Here is a 15,258-nt window from a genome sequence, read left to right as displayed (position 1 = left end):
TTAATATTTACTAAGACCAACACGTGAAAGTCCAGCAATCAATACCACTGCCCTGATGGGTCGGCGAATGCGTGGTCGGCCACTAGGGTAGTCTGGTGGTCGTCGTAGCGTAGGTGGAGAGTTTGTTGCAAGGTAGTCCAATTAATATCAGTGAAGTCCGGTACCGGAACGGTGAACCCTGGAATAGTGTAAACCTTCCACTTTAACACTATCCTCAATAGTTACATGACTGCCATACCCCCATGTGTATCCTACAAAAGCGGTGTGATACTACGAGGCACAGAGGGTAAAGATTACATGAAATAGTGATCACTGATGAGGCAGTCAATGTACATAAAAGCAGCAGAAAGGTAGCTATTATAATGTCCGTAAGGATTGAGGAGCCACATCAGATTTTTAAAATCTGATTTTACCATTATTTAGCAGCAAGGAAGCTGATTTTGCAGCACGAATTCTAGATTTAGCAGCAAGATATATAACTAGATATATTAATGCAAAAGTGGCTCCTCAATCTAAGCGTTTAAATTGAGGAGCCACCTATAACTCGTTAAGTAATAGATGAATATTTTTGAAAATTTTGTATCATTTAGCAGCAATTTTGCATATTACCGTCTACAAATTTCGCTTCTGTGGCGCTAAAATGTAAGAAAATACAATACTTTTAGTATGGCTCCTCTATCTAAATTTAACACGTGAATTTCTACTGGATATGAGCGATCAATTATTATATTCGACATAATGATCATTTAGTAGGTGTTGTGTTTGTTTTTGCAGTATAGGAATAAAATAGTAAAACAGAGTAAATTTTGTAGATGAACGCATTTTCTTTGGCTCCTCAATCCTGACGTTCTAATTATATATGTTTGACTGTACCCACCTGAGATGACAACGGAATCTAAAGCCAGAGATACTAGCATTTAGCAGAAATGTCTGCTAAATATATCTGCACAGTTCAGCAATGTATTTAATTTAGATTCTGAAAAAACAATACTTAACTATTTTCTTGTAAATTCAGCGTGTAGGGTGACCATATACTCGTAAATGAACCCAAGATAAGTAATTTGTTAAATTTATATTTTCATAACTGGTTATATCTATTGTACCTACGATTTAATTATTTAGCAATCAATGTGGCTATAAGTTATAGAATGAATGAATATTGGTTGATCAGTGCTTATACGAATTTTAGAATCGTAATCATCGTAACAGAATATCTCATCTTTCGGTGTAAGATAGTGACATTTATAGTGGCCTGTGCCAGTTTCGATAATTGGTGGAATAAATTCTACAGCACCTATTTTTGCGAAAACATTATAAATTCTGGTATTTCTCTTACTCGGAACTTTTCACAACCATTCAGTTCATTTGAAATTGTGTTTGATAGAGTATATTTACACACAGTTTGCTTGTTACAGAACGTACAGTCGGTTTTTTGATCAGCGATTAAAGTTGCATCTTCTAAACTTTGGAGGCCAAAAACAGAAATTATGTTCAAATTCAAAGGCAAAAATGATACCCTCAAACTGTGGTCACCCTACACGCTGAATTTACAAGAAAATAGTTAAGTATTGTTTTTTCAGAATCTAAATTAAATACATTGCTGAACTGTGCAGATATATTTAGCAGACATTTCTGCTAAATGCTAGTATCTCTGGCTTTAGATTCCGTTGTCATCTCAGGTGGGTACAGTCAAACATATATAATTAGAACGTCAGGATTGAGGAGCCAAAGAAAATGCGTTCATCTACAAAATTTACTATGTTTTACTATTTTATTCCTATACTGCAAAAACAAACACAACACCTACTAAATGATCATTATGTCGAATATAATAATTGATCGCTCATATCCAGTAGAAATTCACCTGTTAAATTTAGATAGAGGAGCCATACTAAAAGTATTGTATTTTCTTACATTTTAGCGCCACAGAAGCGAAATTTGTAGACGGTAATATGCAAAATTGCTGCTAAATGATACAAAATTTTCAAAAATATTCATCTATTACTTAACGAGTTATAGGTGGCTCCTCAATTTAAACGTTTAGATTGAGGAGCCACTTTTGCATTAATATATCTAGTTATATATCTTGCTGCTAAATCTAGAATTCGTGCTGCAAAATCAGCTTCCTTGCTGCTAAATAATGGTAAAATCAGATTTTAAAAATCTGATGTGGCTCCTCAATCCTTACGGACATCTATTATAAAAATACATGACACTACAAGCTACTATTTGAACAAACACAAATTTACAGCAAGGTAGCAATTTAATGAGAAAATGAGCCCAACGCATATTTATCAGATTTACAATTCTACTGAGATAGCTTTACTGTGTGCGTCAGGATTGCTCCGCCAAGTTATCAAATCAGAAAATGGTTTCAGCCAAAAATTTTTCGATATTTGTCAAAATCAAAAGAAACAAACCCCGTATTTGTCAAAGCAGAAATAAAGAAGTTATAAGCGTTTAAGGCCTCGGCCTTGAATTTTGCGGGCAGCGGGGCGGCAGCGGCGGCGGCGCGGCAGCGGCAGGATCTTTTGCGTATAATCAAATGGACCGGTTTTCGAAAACAGCGGCGCGGGAGCGGCGCGGGAGCGGGCAACGAGCGGTGCACTCCAGTCAAGCGGTGACCGCCCGCGTTGCGCGTCTGCATTGTAGTATAGTGTTGTGTACCTACATTTTTTTTGTGACGTATCAAAATGTCCTCGGACGTGCAAGAGCAAATGATTTCGGCAATCTTTGAGAGGACACCCATACGGAACAGCAAAGATGTGAACCATAAAAATAGAAGAAAAATTAACCAATTATGGGAAGAAATAAAAAACGAACTGAATATTGAAGACTAAAGCAAAAACTGAAATCACTCTTGATAGTTTCAAGAATATAGTCAAAAGTTTCTACACTCATTCTAGTGTAGTCGTAGAATTTGTCGGAATTTTGTCTTTGTTCTTCATAATTTCGATAAAACTCGCCATTTATTTTCCTTGCCCTATAGTAGGTCTTCTTCTTTTGCCCACAGTAAATCGAGCGTTAGGAATAAATTTGAATCAAAAAGATTTCGTTCGCTAATAAAAACAAATATCTCGACAACACAACGACGAACACAACACTACACCGCTGTAGTGCCGCGCGATCTGCCCGCTAGTTTCGAGAACGGGTCCGCCGCCGCCGCCCCGCTCCCGCTCCCGCGCCGCCGCCGCCCCGCTGCCCGCAAAATTCGAGGCTGAGGCCTTAAGTTGGCCGCGCAATCCTGACGTCAAGGACTGCGCGGCCACGGAGATCTCAGCAACTACTTGGGATAGAGAGAAATAATTCCTTTTGTCAACTCAAGTCTGTATTTGTCAAGATTTGTCGAAAAATGAATCAAAGCTCTATATCAATATTATAATTAAATATTCGCCTTGAAAGTCATGGCCGCGCAGTCCTTGATTTGCTATTTTGTTTTTAGTATTTTTTTTATTAAAATTGAAGACTTCATATAGTATAGGAGTTATAAGGAGAAAGGTCTTAATTTGTCGAAACTGACAAAAGCTTTAAAATACGACTAAAGTGTAATTAAACAGACGAAATCAATTTAAAACACAAAACTCGTGGCCGCGCAGTCCTGACGTTACTTTAAACCATGATATCTCAATACCGTAAAATGGGGTGAATAGGGATCGAGAGGCGAATAGGGTCAGAAGAGGGGTGAATAGGTATAGGGAAATTCTTCATAGTATCTATTCACCCCTCTTCTGTCCCTATTCACCTCTCGATCCCTATTCACCCCATTTTACTGTAACTATAATAGCTAGGATTTTGCTGTAGACGTCCATATAATCCTCATATTAACCCCATTAAAATGACATATCCTTTTACCCTCAACACTGTTTGGGACGCGAGTAATCTCAAGAATTATGTTACCCCATACAATGTTCTAGTAGAGTGACCATAATTTCAAGACCATAAGTTCAAGTTATAAATTATACTTATAATTTATAAATTATATTATTGTACTTATAAATTGTCTGCCATTATCCATTAGTATTGTACTAGGTATTCCATGTACAAGGAATATTTTCTCTTCTAAGATTTTAGAGATGATATCAGCCTGCTGTAGCACGTCGTATAGAAAACAATAGACAATACTTGGAGAAGCAACAGAATACGACTAGCAAAAACATATTTAGATTTCTAGTTACAGGTAAGGGTCCGACAAGGTCCACACTTACCATTTGGAATGGTCGACAACAGTCTTTAGGCCGATCCATTGTACCAAGAGTGGTAGAGTGTGTTTTTATCAAAACACAGTAACGTTTGGCTTTCCTAAGTTTCCTAATCAATGTCGATTTTCTCATTATCCAATGCACGTACAGTAATAACGGTATGCGTACATTATGTTCGTTTCACGTACATCATTTTAGGATAAAATGATCAACTTCTAAATTGGTGGCTCTGCTGAAGTATGACACATGTATGTATTGGGTATTTGTATGACCTACACAATTTGATTCTACACAATCACAATTTGAGATAAAGTTGGATACATCACGATGCATGCGAGGCCAAAAATATTTCAAGGATAACCGCTTATACGTTTTAAAAATACCTAGGTGTCCGCAAGTGGGTCCAGAATGATTTAGGGAAATGGTATGTTAACGCCTGTCCAGTGGTATCACTTCTTTCCATTCAAATTCTCGTAAAAGTGGAATTGTAATTCTAATTCTTCAATTCTTGATTTTATATAGCGCTACATGTTACCGTTTTTGACTCGATAGTTAGGAAAAGATGCTGGAGACGTTCACTGTCCAGTAACTCCAAATGGAGTCAAAATGAGTTTTTATTAAACTCACATAACCATGACTCCGGTTGGAGTCATATTCCAAAAGTAAATTTGATGTTTTTTATTTAACCGGACGTATGGTTGGAAACAGCTAGGTACCTACCGAAAATTTTAAAGAGCCACCGTAAAATGTTGCCAGTTCCTATACAATGTGATAGGGGCGAGACTTCTAACCCGTTAAGGCTGAGTTCTACACCTAATTTTATCGACAAAAGTCGGGGGTCGAAGTGGTCGAATCCCCTCCCCCTAAAAGTTATGGCTATTTTAATATTTTTTTTACTTTTTTTGATATCAAAGGTTGTATACGTCGTAGAAACAAAAAAAAACGACAAACGGTAGCTAATAACCTTGGCTAACTAATTCATTACTTTTTTCATATGTTTGATAATGTTTTGGTGAGAAAAAAAATCATTTGTGAATTATTTTTACCGAAAAAATCACTATTTTTCAATATTTTCAATTAGGGGTTCAACCCCCCATATTATTTTTTTTGTCGATAAAATTAGGTGTAGAACTCAGCCTTAACGGGTTAGAAGTCTCGCCCCTATCACATTGTATATGAAGAGGGTAAAATAAAACGTTTGTAGATGGACGTACGAATATATTTTGACTTTGTACTGGGACAGTGAACGTGTTAATATGGGAATTTCCCATACTCAAAATAAGTTTATGTGATCCATTGCCTAAAATAGTAGCACATGAACCAATATCCAAGAGACCTTTGACAGCACTGTACACCGTTTGAAAAATGTTAAGGTAAAATATAATAGCGGCCAAACGTTCGGCCCATTTAATATAATAAAAAATAATATAATATAATATAAATAATAATATATCGGTCACGGGACGCGATGCTCGTTTTCACCGGGTCAAACCCGAGAAGGAGAGACCTCCCCATACATATAATAATATAATATAAATAATAATATGTCCTAACATCTATTCACCGCGTTCCTGTATCTAATCTCCCTTCGATTTCTATTTACCCGGTTTTACTGTACTTAAATACAATCCTTTTTATTATAAGATAAATCCTATATCACACTTTTCCGTCAGGTGCTGCATAGTAGTACGTTCTGAGTAGAACGTAGTAGTACGTTCTACTCATATCACTCTAGGTGACACTTTCTTGCTGGCGTAACGTACACAAATATTTATGTCCGTAAGGATTGAGGAGCCACATCAGATTTTTTAAATCTGATTTTACCATTATTTAGCAGCAAGGAAGATGATTTAGCAGCACGAATTCTAGATTTAGCAGCAAGATATATAACTAGATATATTAATGCAAAAGTGGCTCCTCAATCTAAACGTTTAAATTGAGGAGCCACCTATAACTCGTTAAGTAATAGATGAATATTTTTGAAAATTTTGTATCATTTAGCAGCAATTTTGCATATTACCGTCTACAAATTTCGCTTCTGTGGCGCTAAAATGTAAGAAAATACAATACTTTTAGTATGGCTCCTCTATCTAAATTTAACAGGTGAATTTCTACTGGATATGAGCGATCAATTATTATATTCGACATAATGATCATTTAGTAGGTGTTGTGTTTGTTTTTGCAGTATAGGAATAAAATAGTAAAACATAGTAAATTTTGTAGATGAACGCATTTTCTTTGGCTCCTCAATCCTGACGTTCTAATTATATATGTTTGACTGTACCCACCTGAGATGACAACGGAATCTAAAGCCAGAGATACTAGCATTTAGCAGAAATGTCTGCTAAATATATCTGCACAGTTCAGCAATGTATTTAATTTAGATTCTGAAAAAACAATACTTAACTATTTTCTTGTAAATTCAGCGTGTAGGGTGACCACAGTTTGAGGGTATCATTTTTGCCTTTGAATTTGAACATAATTTCTGTTTTTGGCCTCCAAAGTTTAGAAGATGCAACTTTAATCGCTGATCAAAAAACCGACTGTACGTTCTGTAACAAGCAAACTGTGTGTAAATATACTCTATCAAACACAATTTCATATGAACTGAATGGTTGTGAAAAGTTCCGAGTAAGAGAAATACCAGAATTTATAATGTTTTCGCAAAAATCATATAAATTAATAGGTGCTGTAGAATTTATTCCACCAATTATCGAAACTGGCACAGGCCACTATAAATGTCACTATCTTACACCGAAAGATGAGATATTCTGTTACGATGATTACGATTCTAAAATTCGTATAAGCACTGATCAACCAATATTCATTCATTCTATAACTTATAGCCACATTGATTGCTAAATAATTAAATCGTAAGTACAATAGATATAACCAGTTATGAAAATATAAATTTAACAAATTACTTATCTTGGGTTCATTTACGAGTATATGGTCACCCTACACGCTGAATTTACAAGAAAATAGTTAAGTATTGTTTTTTCAGAATCTAAATTAAATACATTGCTGAACTGTGCAGATATATTTAGCAGACATTTCTGCTAAATGCTAGTATCTCTGGTTTTAGATTCCGTTGTCATCTCAGGTGGGTACAGTCAAACATATATAATTAGAACGTCAGGATTGAGGAGCCAAAGAAAATGCGTTCATCTACAAAATTTACTATGTTTTACTATTTTATTCCTATACTGCAAAAACAAACACAACACCTACTAAATGATCATTATGTCGAATATAATAATTGATCGCTCATATCCAGTAGAAATTCACCTGTTAAAGGAGATTGTCCAAATCTGGCTATTTTTGAACAGGCTGCTCAACAAAAATGTAATTTACCAATAATTTTATTAATATTTTAGTAAATGTCTGACGCTAATAACTTTGTATCAATTTGTACTTTAAAAAAAACTATTTTTATTGGTATTTGTTATGGTAAGACCAAGTATTTGTAGTAGTTGGCTTTGAATTTGTCTTTAGTGCTGCCAATCTGCTGTCAATCTGTTGTGTTTTTCGTCAAAATGACAGATATTATTCGCTTTGTTCTTTTGCATTGTGAGTGTTGAAACTCCAATTTATTGCGTGGGAAAATACAAAGTAGACACATTAGTAGGAAAACATATTTTGTACTTATATATATTATATGAAAATAACACTAAAGGCAGGACAGCCATAAAACATTATCGCTGCAACTGCATGGTGGGTTAGAACAGTAGGTTGATGTGCACATATAATAACTATTATTTGGTTTTTAAGCTGGACAAGGTACCAGAAAATTATTAATCCACCTGCCGAGTTCTTTGACCATATTTTAATTACATATGAATCGGATTAATAATGCAATTTAATAGAAAAAAATGTTTTATTTCATGTATAACCAGTTTTAATAAAATGTAAAAAAATATCTAAATATAAATCTTGATACAAAACTAAGTTTGTATCTTCATTCTTACTGATATGAACTAATAAATCAAACATATATTATTAGCTGAAGTGCTTGTTCAAAAATAGCCAAAGTCCCATACAAGTTGGTCAATCCCCTTTAGATAGAGGAGCCATACTAAAAGTATTGTATTTTCTTACATTTTAGCGCCACAGAAGCGAAATTTGTAGACGGTAATATGCAAAATTGCTGCTAAATGATACAAAATTTTCAAAAATATTCATCTATTACTTAACGAGTTATAGGTGGCTCCTCAATTTAAACGTTTAGATTGAGGAGCCACTTTTGCATTAATATATCTAGTTATATATCTTGCTACTAAATCTAGAATTCGTGCTGCAAAATCATCTTCCTTGCTGCTAAATAATGGTAAAATCAGATTTAAAAAATCTGATGTGGCTCCTTAATCCTTACGGACATAACAAATTCCACCTTATGATGACCTGATGCGCTATTATAAATAATTGACATTAAGCAAAACGTGTTTGTTGCTTTTGGAAGTCAGTTTTTTACATAGTTTTTTTATGTATAAAATAGTGCTTTATTAATCATTGCCTGTTAATAATCATTTTAATTCGTCGAAAAAAAAGAGAATTTTCTGAATCATTAACGTTTAATTACTCAAAACTATCACATTTCACTGGCGGTACACAATTATTACTTACAAAATTTTCAGTAGGTGATGATGAAATCACTTTTTGAACACCACCGAACATATTGTAGTACATAATTGTGTACATGTACAACGACAAATAAATCAGTAGACTCTAGGCACAGGAGGGATCCACTTGACGTCCTCGTTCATAGTCTTGTCGATGACTGGTCTAAACGTGATAGTTACTTTGCCTGTGCACAGATCTACCGTAGACAGCGAATGCTTCCTCCAATGCTGCTCGAATGGCTTCCGTTTCTGAAAGTAACATAGGTTATTATTTTAAAAGAACATACATACACAGTATACACACATTTCCAGACTCCGTGCTACCACTAACATTTTTTTTCGAAAAACCAAGAAGCCCAGTAATACTTCGCCCGACCCGGGAATTGAACCTGAGACCCCTTGCCCGGCAGTCGCACTTGCAACCACTCGGCCAATGAGGCAGTCCTTTTTAAAAGAAAATTGTCAGAGGAAACCTAAGGAAACCTTTAAAAATGTAGAGACTATTAGTGTGTTTGTTTATAACCACTACAATTTGGTAAAGGTATGGAGCCGATCTGATGAAGAAAATTCTTTACAACCAAAGCGAATTCCAGTGAATACGCGCGCATTCGCTAGTATATGCGCGATAGACGCAGGCCAATCTCCAACTGATGACGCGTAGATTCGCTAGTGGGCACATGGATACGCGAGAATACGCGTGTACCAATCGACGTTGTTCGCGCGTAGACGCACGAATTCCGAAGAATGTGTGCGTTACTCTGCTCCACAGCGGTCAAGGTTGAATTTGTTATTTTCTTCGCTTCGACTCTGCGCTAGTATAAACTGACCGTAAGGGTACTCTCCACTAGAGATGTGCTATGTAGATATGCTGTGACATAATAGGGACGTAATAGCCAAACTAAAATGGCGTAATGTGAAACTGTGTGACTGTTTCCACTGATATTAAGCTATGTATCTGTGCGAGTAAGATGCGCAGCACGAGTATGCGATGTATCGATACTAAGGAAACCATCTGTAACTCGCATCGGCAACGTATCCGTGATATACTAATGTTATTCTGGGTCTAAGAGTGACGTGTGTGTGAATTTATGAAGAAAATGCTAGTGGAAAGGTTTTCTTTAAAATAAAAAGGCATATGTAGAAAAAACTTAAGATTTATTTGACATAATAGTTGAGGAATAACAATAGGAGAATTTAACAATACAAGATAAGAATATTATCATCCATTACATACTATTACATTACATGATCAATTTAATTAATCACATCTTCAGGTGGATTATGAATTTTATATTCCTTAATTAAAAAGCATTAATACTAAAAATTTAAGTAAAAAAGAACTTAAACTTCGACTCCAGAGAGTGTTTTTATGCTTGCGATTAATCTTTTGTTGGCATCCTTGTAATCTACTGGTTGTACGTTTATTACTGTTGTTTTGAGGCGGGCTTCATCCTGCAAAATAAATGGTTTGTGAGTTAAAAATGATTGTTTCAAAATTTATATTTGTGTCAAAGGACACGAATGTATTCAGTTCGATGAATGAAGTAAAAGAAGTAAAGAATCAAGTAGCGAATAAGCATTCTTATTTCACGATTACCGCCGCACGCACTTGTAACGCCTCTGGTGTTTCGGGTGTCCATGAGCGGCGGCGATTGCTTACCAACAGGTTATCCGTCTGCTCGTTTACCGGCTTATACCATAAAAATACAATAATACAGAATGATTTTTTGTTTTTTTTCCTTTCGCGCCGGAGCTCGTCCCGCCAAAACGTTGCCCCCCACATTAGGATTTTCTCCTGTGTCGTGGGTGCGTTTACAAACATACAAGTTCACATGCACATAACACCCAGACCCGAAACAACAATTTGTGGATCACACAAAGAGTTGCTTCGTGCGGGAATCGAACCCGCTACCCGTTGCGCGGCAGCCAGTTGCCCAGCCACCGCACCAACCGTGCAGTCGTTTCTATTTACTTACATTGTATGTCTCCATTTTAGTGCGGAACTTGAACACGAAAGTCTTGAATTTGACTTCTTCGAACATTTGAGTGTAGCCAGTCTTATCATATTCGAACAAGCGCCCGATTTCCGCGACGTTTCTGCCGAGCATCGCCTCTGCAGCCTCATTGAAGGCAGTTATACGCTGATCGCCAGTTGCATCTGATACGTTAGCCTGTTGAAGAGAAAAGTTTATTAATAAATAGCATTAGGTGGGCAGTTTAGTCCCAGAAGGCATAAACGATGTTTCAAGGTAAGCGTCCACAGGCCCGCATCGTACGCATCACACGCAACGGACTTTAGCTTGTCTTGTATAGAAACCCATTTTTTTTTTTTTTTGAGGGGCGAAAGCGTCCAATGACTTCTCCCGCCTTGGGCAAAGCGAGAGGGTGTGTCAGACTCTTACTGACTAAAAACCACCCCGTTCCTACACCTGCCCGTCGAGCCGGAGCCCCAGTAAACCCGCTAGGTAGTCCGCAGCTCCGGATTAGGCATCAGCCCTACTGGGCCTCATCTGTGGTGGTCTGATGGCTCTTTGAGGCGCGCGCAGAACGCGACGCGCCGCACGCACGGGTCTGGTTCTGGTCGGGCGGCGAGCTACCCTTGCTCACCGTCAGCAGACCCGCACTTGGCATCCCAATCCCCCTCGCTCCGCACCATGGTCTGAATCAATGCCGGACGCGAGAGGCCGCCGTCGCCGACCACGTCCCTGAGGACACGGCGGTGCTCAGCCCATGCAGGGCACACCGCCACCGTATGCTCCACCGTGACCTCCGGGCGGTCCGCACAGTGATGACACCCGGGCGTTTCCTCCCGCCCAATCAAAAACAGGAACCTACCGAAGCTTCCATGTCCGGTAAGCACCTGCGTCAGACGGTGGCGCCTCTCAAGCCACTCCCCAAGGAGGGGACTTACCGTTGCAATGACAGCGAGCCCAGCCCTCGGTTGCGACAGTCGTTGCTGCCATTCCACCATGAGATCACGCCGGAGCTCGTCCCGCCACGCACTAATCTGGCGCGGCAGCGGAGTTTCGCCCCGACGACGCGCGTCGGCGCGCAATCTAAAGACGCGCGCGAGTACCTTTGCCTCCAGATCCCATGGCGGCAATCCGGCAAGGAGGTTCGCCGGTTCCCCGGAGATCGTACGATATCCACGGATTACATTTGGCCCCCCGAGGTTGGGCAGGAGCCGCTTAAGCGCAGCCCCCGTCCGTTTCAACTTAGGAGCCAAACGTCGGAAGTGCTCCACGAAGTTTCATCGACTGTCGAGGACGAGTCCTAGGTACTTCATCGTCGTCTCGACGCCGATGGTAACCCCTCCTGCCGATATTTTTGACACATCCGGAGGTGGCGCGTTCCCGCGGCTATGAAAACGCATGGCCTTGGACTTGTGGAGCGCCACCTCGAGTCCCAAGTTATGGGAGAGGTAGAGAGTTAAATAAGATCAGTTGTTGTTTATAGCCAAAATTCCTAAGTCATATCAAGATAAAATACTTCTTTGTATGTTCTTTGAACAATTCGTGTATTTAAATACAGTTCTAAATTGTGTGAGTAAGGAAGTAATGAACTAATATTACGAATTAAATATTTTAATTTATAACGTTATCGTTATCTACCACTACGTTCGTAACAAGTTATAGCGGTACATAGACTAACAAACGTCAGAGTTGACCTCTTTGATTGTGCCGACTCTAGGTTTGGTTTGTATTGTCACGGGTATTTTTGTATGGAATCTGCCAATTTTATTGTCCTTTGATGCTTATAAATGATATTCTTTATGAAAGTGTATGAGCAATGTAGTAATGAATTAATTTTTTTCCTGTTTTACGTGGACTTGCCGGTGCATTAACTTCAAGTTATATCAGTACATAGACTGTTAATGTTAAGTTTGTTAAGTTGACCACTTAGACAGTGTCGATTATACAGGGTGTCCCTGAAATTGACTTCCAACGGGCACTAGATGATCAGCAAGGTTTCAACTGTTATCAGAAAAATATAAAAAAAATTCTAAGTCCTACAGTTTTTAAATTACAGTGACTTATGTGTTATCCACAAAAAAGTACACCCTGTGCCAGTCTTTTGACTCTTGTTGCCACAAATCTTTATTTTTTTGTCTGCAGTCTTCCTTACATTATCCTGAATAGTGCTCCAGTGATATGGAATCATAAATTCTTAGCCAACTGCTTTAGATTGGAAAACATTGTTAGTTTTAGAGGAACCAAATACTCTGAATAAAATGTTTACCTTACTTTAAGTGACTGTACTGAATAAATTATGTATGGCGCTAGTAGTGGCAAATTTCACCAAAGTTGGCGCATTTAATAAGGATTATAAAATGGTATAGCACTTTGCAAATTATTTCTTAAATTCGACACAAAAAAAGATTTTTCAACGAAACTCCGTTTCGATGAATTTGTTTGAACTTACTAATATTTCTTCTAGTGTACTCAAATCATACGTTACAACCTCGTATGCACTAGACAACACTTTGCACGCGATTTGTTATCATCATATTGAAAATCAGCGAGGATCTCTTGTCAAACAACATTGTCTGTCTACTCATGATTTGGCTTGCAGCTTTCGTCGGCAATATTACTAGACTTACTAGAGGAACTGATGTTTTGTATCATGTTTCACTAAATAATATTGAATGATTGCAATCATAGTGCATCAAACACATTATCAAATGTGTAGTAAAATCAAAAGGAACGGACGCGGCAGCGTCATGTATACAGCAGTCGCGACCGCTTCAAGCCGTCAACTGCACGATGAAATTCCATCGTGCCGTCGACCGCTCGTGAGCAGTTGCGAGGCATACACGGACTGCTCGAGCCGTTGACTGCTCTAGAGCAGTCGACAGCTCTCCGACTTCCCTCCCCCCGCCCCTTGCGGCCTCGCGGCGCCTGCAGAAAAAATCAAAAGAACATCAACTGCTCGAGCAGTTGAGTACACGCTACCCAACTGCTCGAGCAGTCAACAACCGACGGCTCGAGCAGTCGACGCCGACCGCTCGAGCCGTCCGTGTATGTCGCTCAGCCGCTAACTGCTCGAGCAGTCCGTGTACGGCCGCTCTAAGTTACGTGTTCATGCCTTGTGATCAAATGCGGGATGAAGCATCAAATATTCGTTAGTTTGTCGAGAAAGAGTTATTTGCACCGTTACAAGCAATTGCAGGTAAAGCAAAAAATAATTTAAAAAATAAATAAGCTAAAATGCCGAAGCCCGAATACGATGGCTCGAGATGCACAACACCAGTTCGTCTAGCGATAATATTGCCGACGAATGCTGCAAGCGAAATCACGGGTAAACAGACAATGTTGTTTGACAAGAGATCCTCGCTGATTTTCAACATGATGATAACAAATCGCGTGCGAAGTGTTGTCTAGTGCATACGAGGTTGTAACGTATGATTTGAGTACACTAGAAGAAATATTAGTAAGTTCAAACAAATTCATCGAAACGGAGTTTCGTTGAAAAATCTTTTTTTGTGTCGAATTTAAGAAATAATTTGCAAAGTGCTATACCATTTTATAATCCTTATTAAATGCGCCAACTTTGGTGAAATTTGCCACTACTAGCGCCATACATAATTTATTCAGTACAGTCACTTAAAGTAAGGTAAACATTTTATTCAGAGTATTTGGTTCCTCTAAAACTAACAATGTTTTCCAATCTAAAGCAGTTGGCTAAGAATTTATGATTCCATATTACTGGAGCACTATTCAGGATAATGTTAGGAAGACTGCAGACGAAATAAAAAAAGTAATTTAAAAAACCAAAAAACCCGACTGCGTTTCTTTATAATATTAAAATGAAAAAACCCTAAAACAAGAAAGTCATCGTAAAATTTAAGCAGTCGGGACCCATTCTAGAAAGCCAGACGTATTTGCCCTCACAAAGTCTTTATATTTAGAATGGGTCCCGACTGCTTAAATTTTACGATGACTTTCTTGTTTTAGGGTTTTTTCATTTTAATATTATAAAGAAACGCAGTCGGGTTTTTTGGTTTTTTAAATTACTTTTTTTATTTTATTTTTTTTAGTTTTATTATTTTTATATTTTGATAATTATAGGTATCTAGTGTCACTCTCACAGTAAATACGAATCAAACGACCCCTATCAATCCATCGAGTCGTTTAGGCTACACAGTGAGAAATATTCGAATTTGGCGCCAAAAATCCGCCATTTTGTTTTTTTTATTATTTTGATATATCCAGTGTCACTCTCACAGTAAATACGAATCTAACGACACCTCTCAAGCCAAAATCCATCAAGCCGTTTAGGCTGCAGAGCGTGCCAAACAATTATACATACATACATACATACATACATACATACATACATACACTCGAAAAACATAACCCTCCTTCTGGCGCAGTCGGGTAAAAATAAAGATTTGTAGCAACAAGAGTCAAAAGACTGGCACAGGGTGTACTTTTTCGTGG

General features: G+C 38.1%; 1 protein-coding gene across 1 annotated transcript; it reads right to left on the bottom strand.

Moving 5' to 3' along the window:
• Positions 1–9,956: 9,956 nt before the first annotated feature.
• Positions 9,957–11,015, bottom strand: LOC118268917 (replication protein A 70 kDa DNA-binding subunit). Its single transcript, XM_050704045.1, has 2 exons — positions 10,795–11,015; positions 9,957–10,270 (listed from the first exon to the last, which is right to left on the bottom strand). Exons 1-2 carry the CDS (start codon positions 10,924–10,926, stop codon positions 10,160–10,162), a joined length of 243 nt encoding a protein of 80 aa, XP_050560002.1. The 5' UTR covers positions 10,927–11,015; the 3' UTR covers positions 9,957–10,159.
• Between the last annotated feature and the right edge of the window lie 4,243 nt (positions 11,016–15,258).

This window comes from Spodoptera frugiperda, chromosome 25 (genome assembly GCF_023101765.2).
Source record: "Spodoptera frugiperda isolate SF20-4 chromosome 25, AGI-APGP_CSIRO_Sfru_2.0, whole genome shotgun sequence".
NCBI classification, from domain to species: domain Eukaryota; kingdom Metazoa; phylum Arthropoda; class Insecta; order Lepidoptera; family Noctuidae; genus Spodoptera; species Spodoptera frugiperda.
This window is presented reverse-complemented; position numbering and strand designations above follow the sequence as displayed.

What these genes read in the sequence shown, in the direction of transcription:
- LOC118268917 (XM_050704045.1), bottom strand. Translation starts at nt 10,926, where the DNA reads ATGCTCGGCAGAAACGTCGCGGAAATCGGGCGCTTGTTCGAATATGAT. An exon ending in CTAAAATGGAGACATACAAT is followed by an intron (nt 10,271 to 10,794) that starts GTAAGTAAATAG and finishes TTTATTTTGCAG; the next exon opens with GATGAAGCCCGCCTCAAAAC.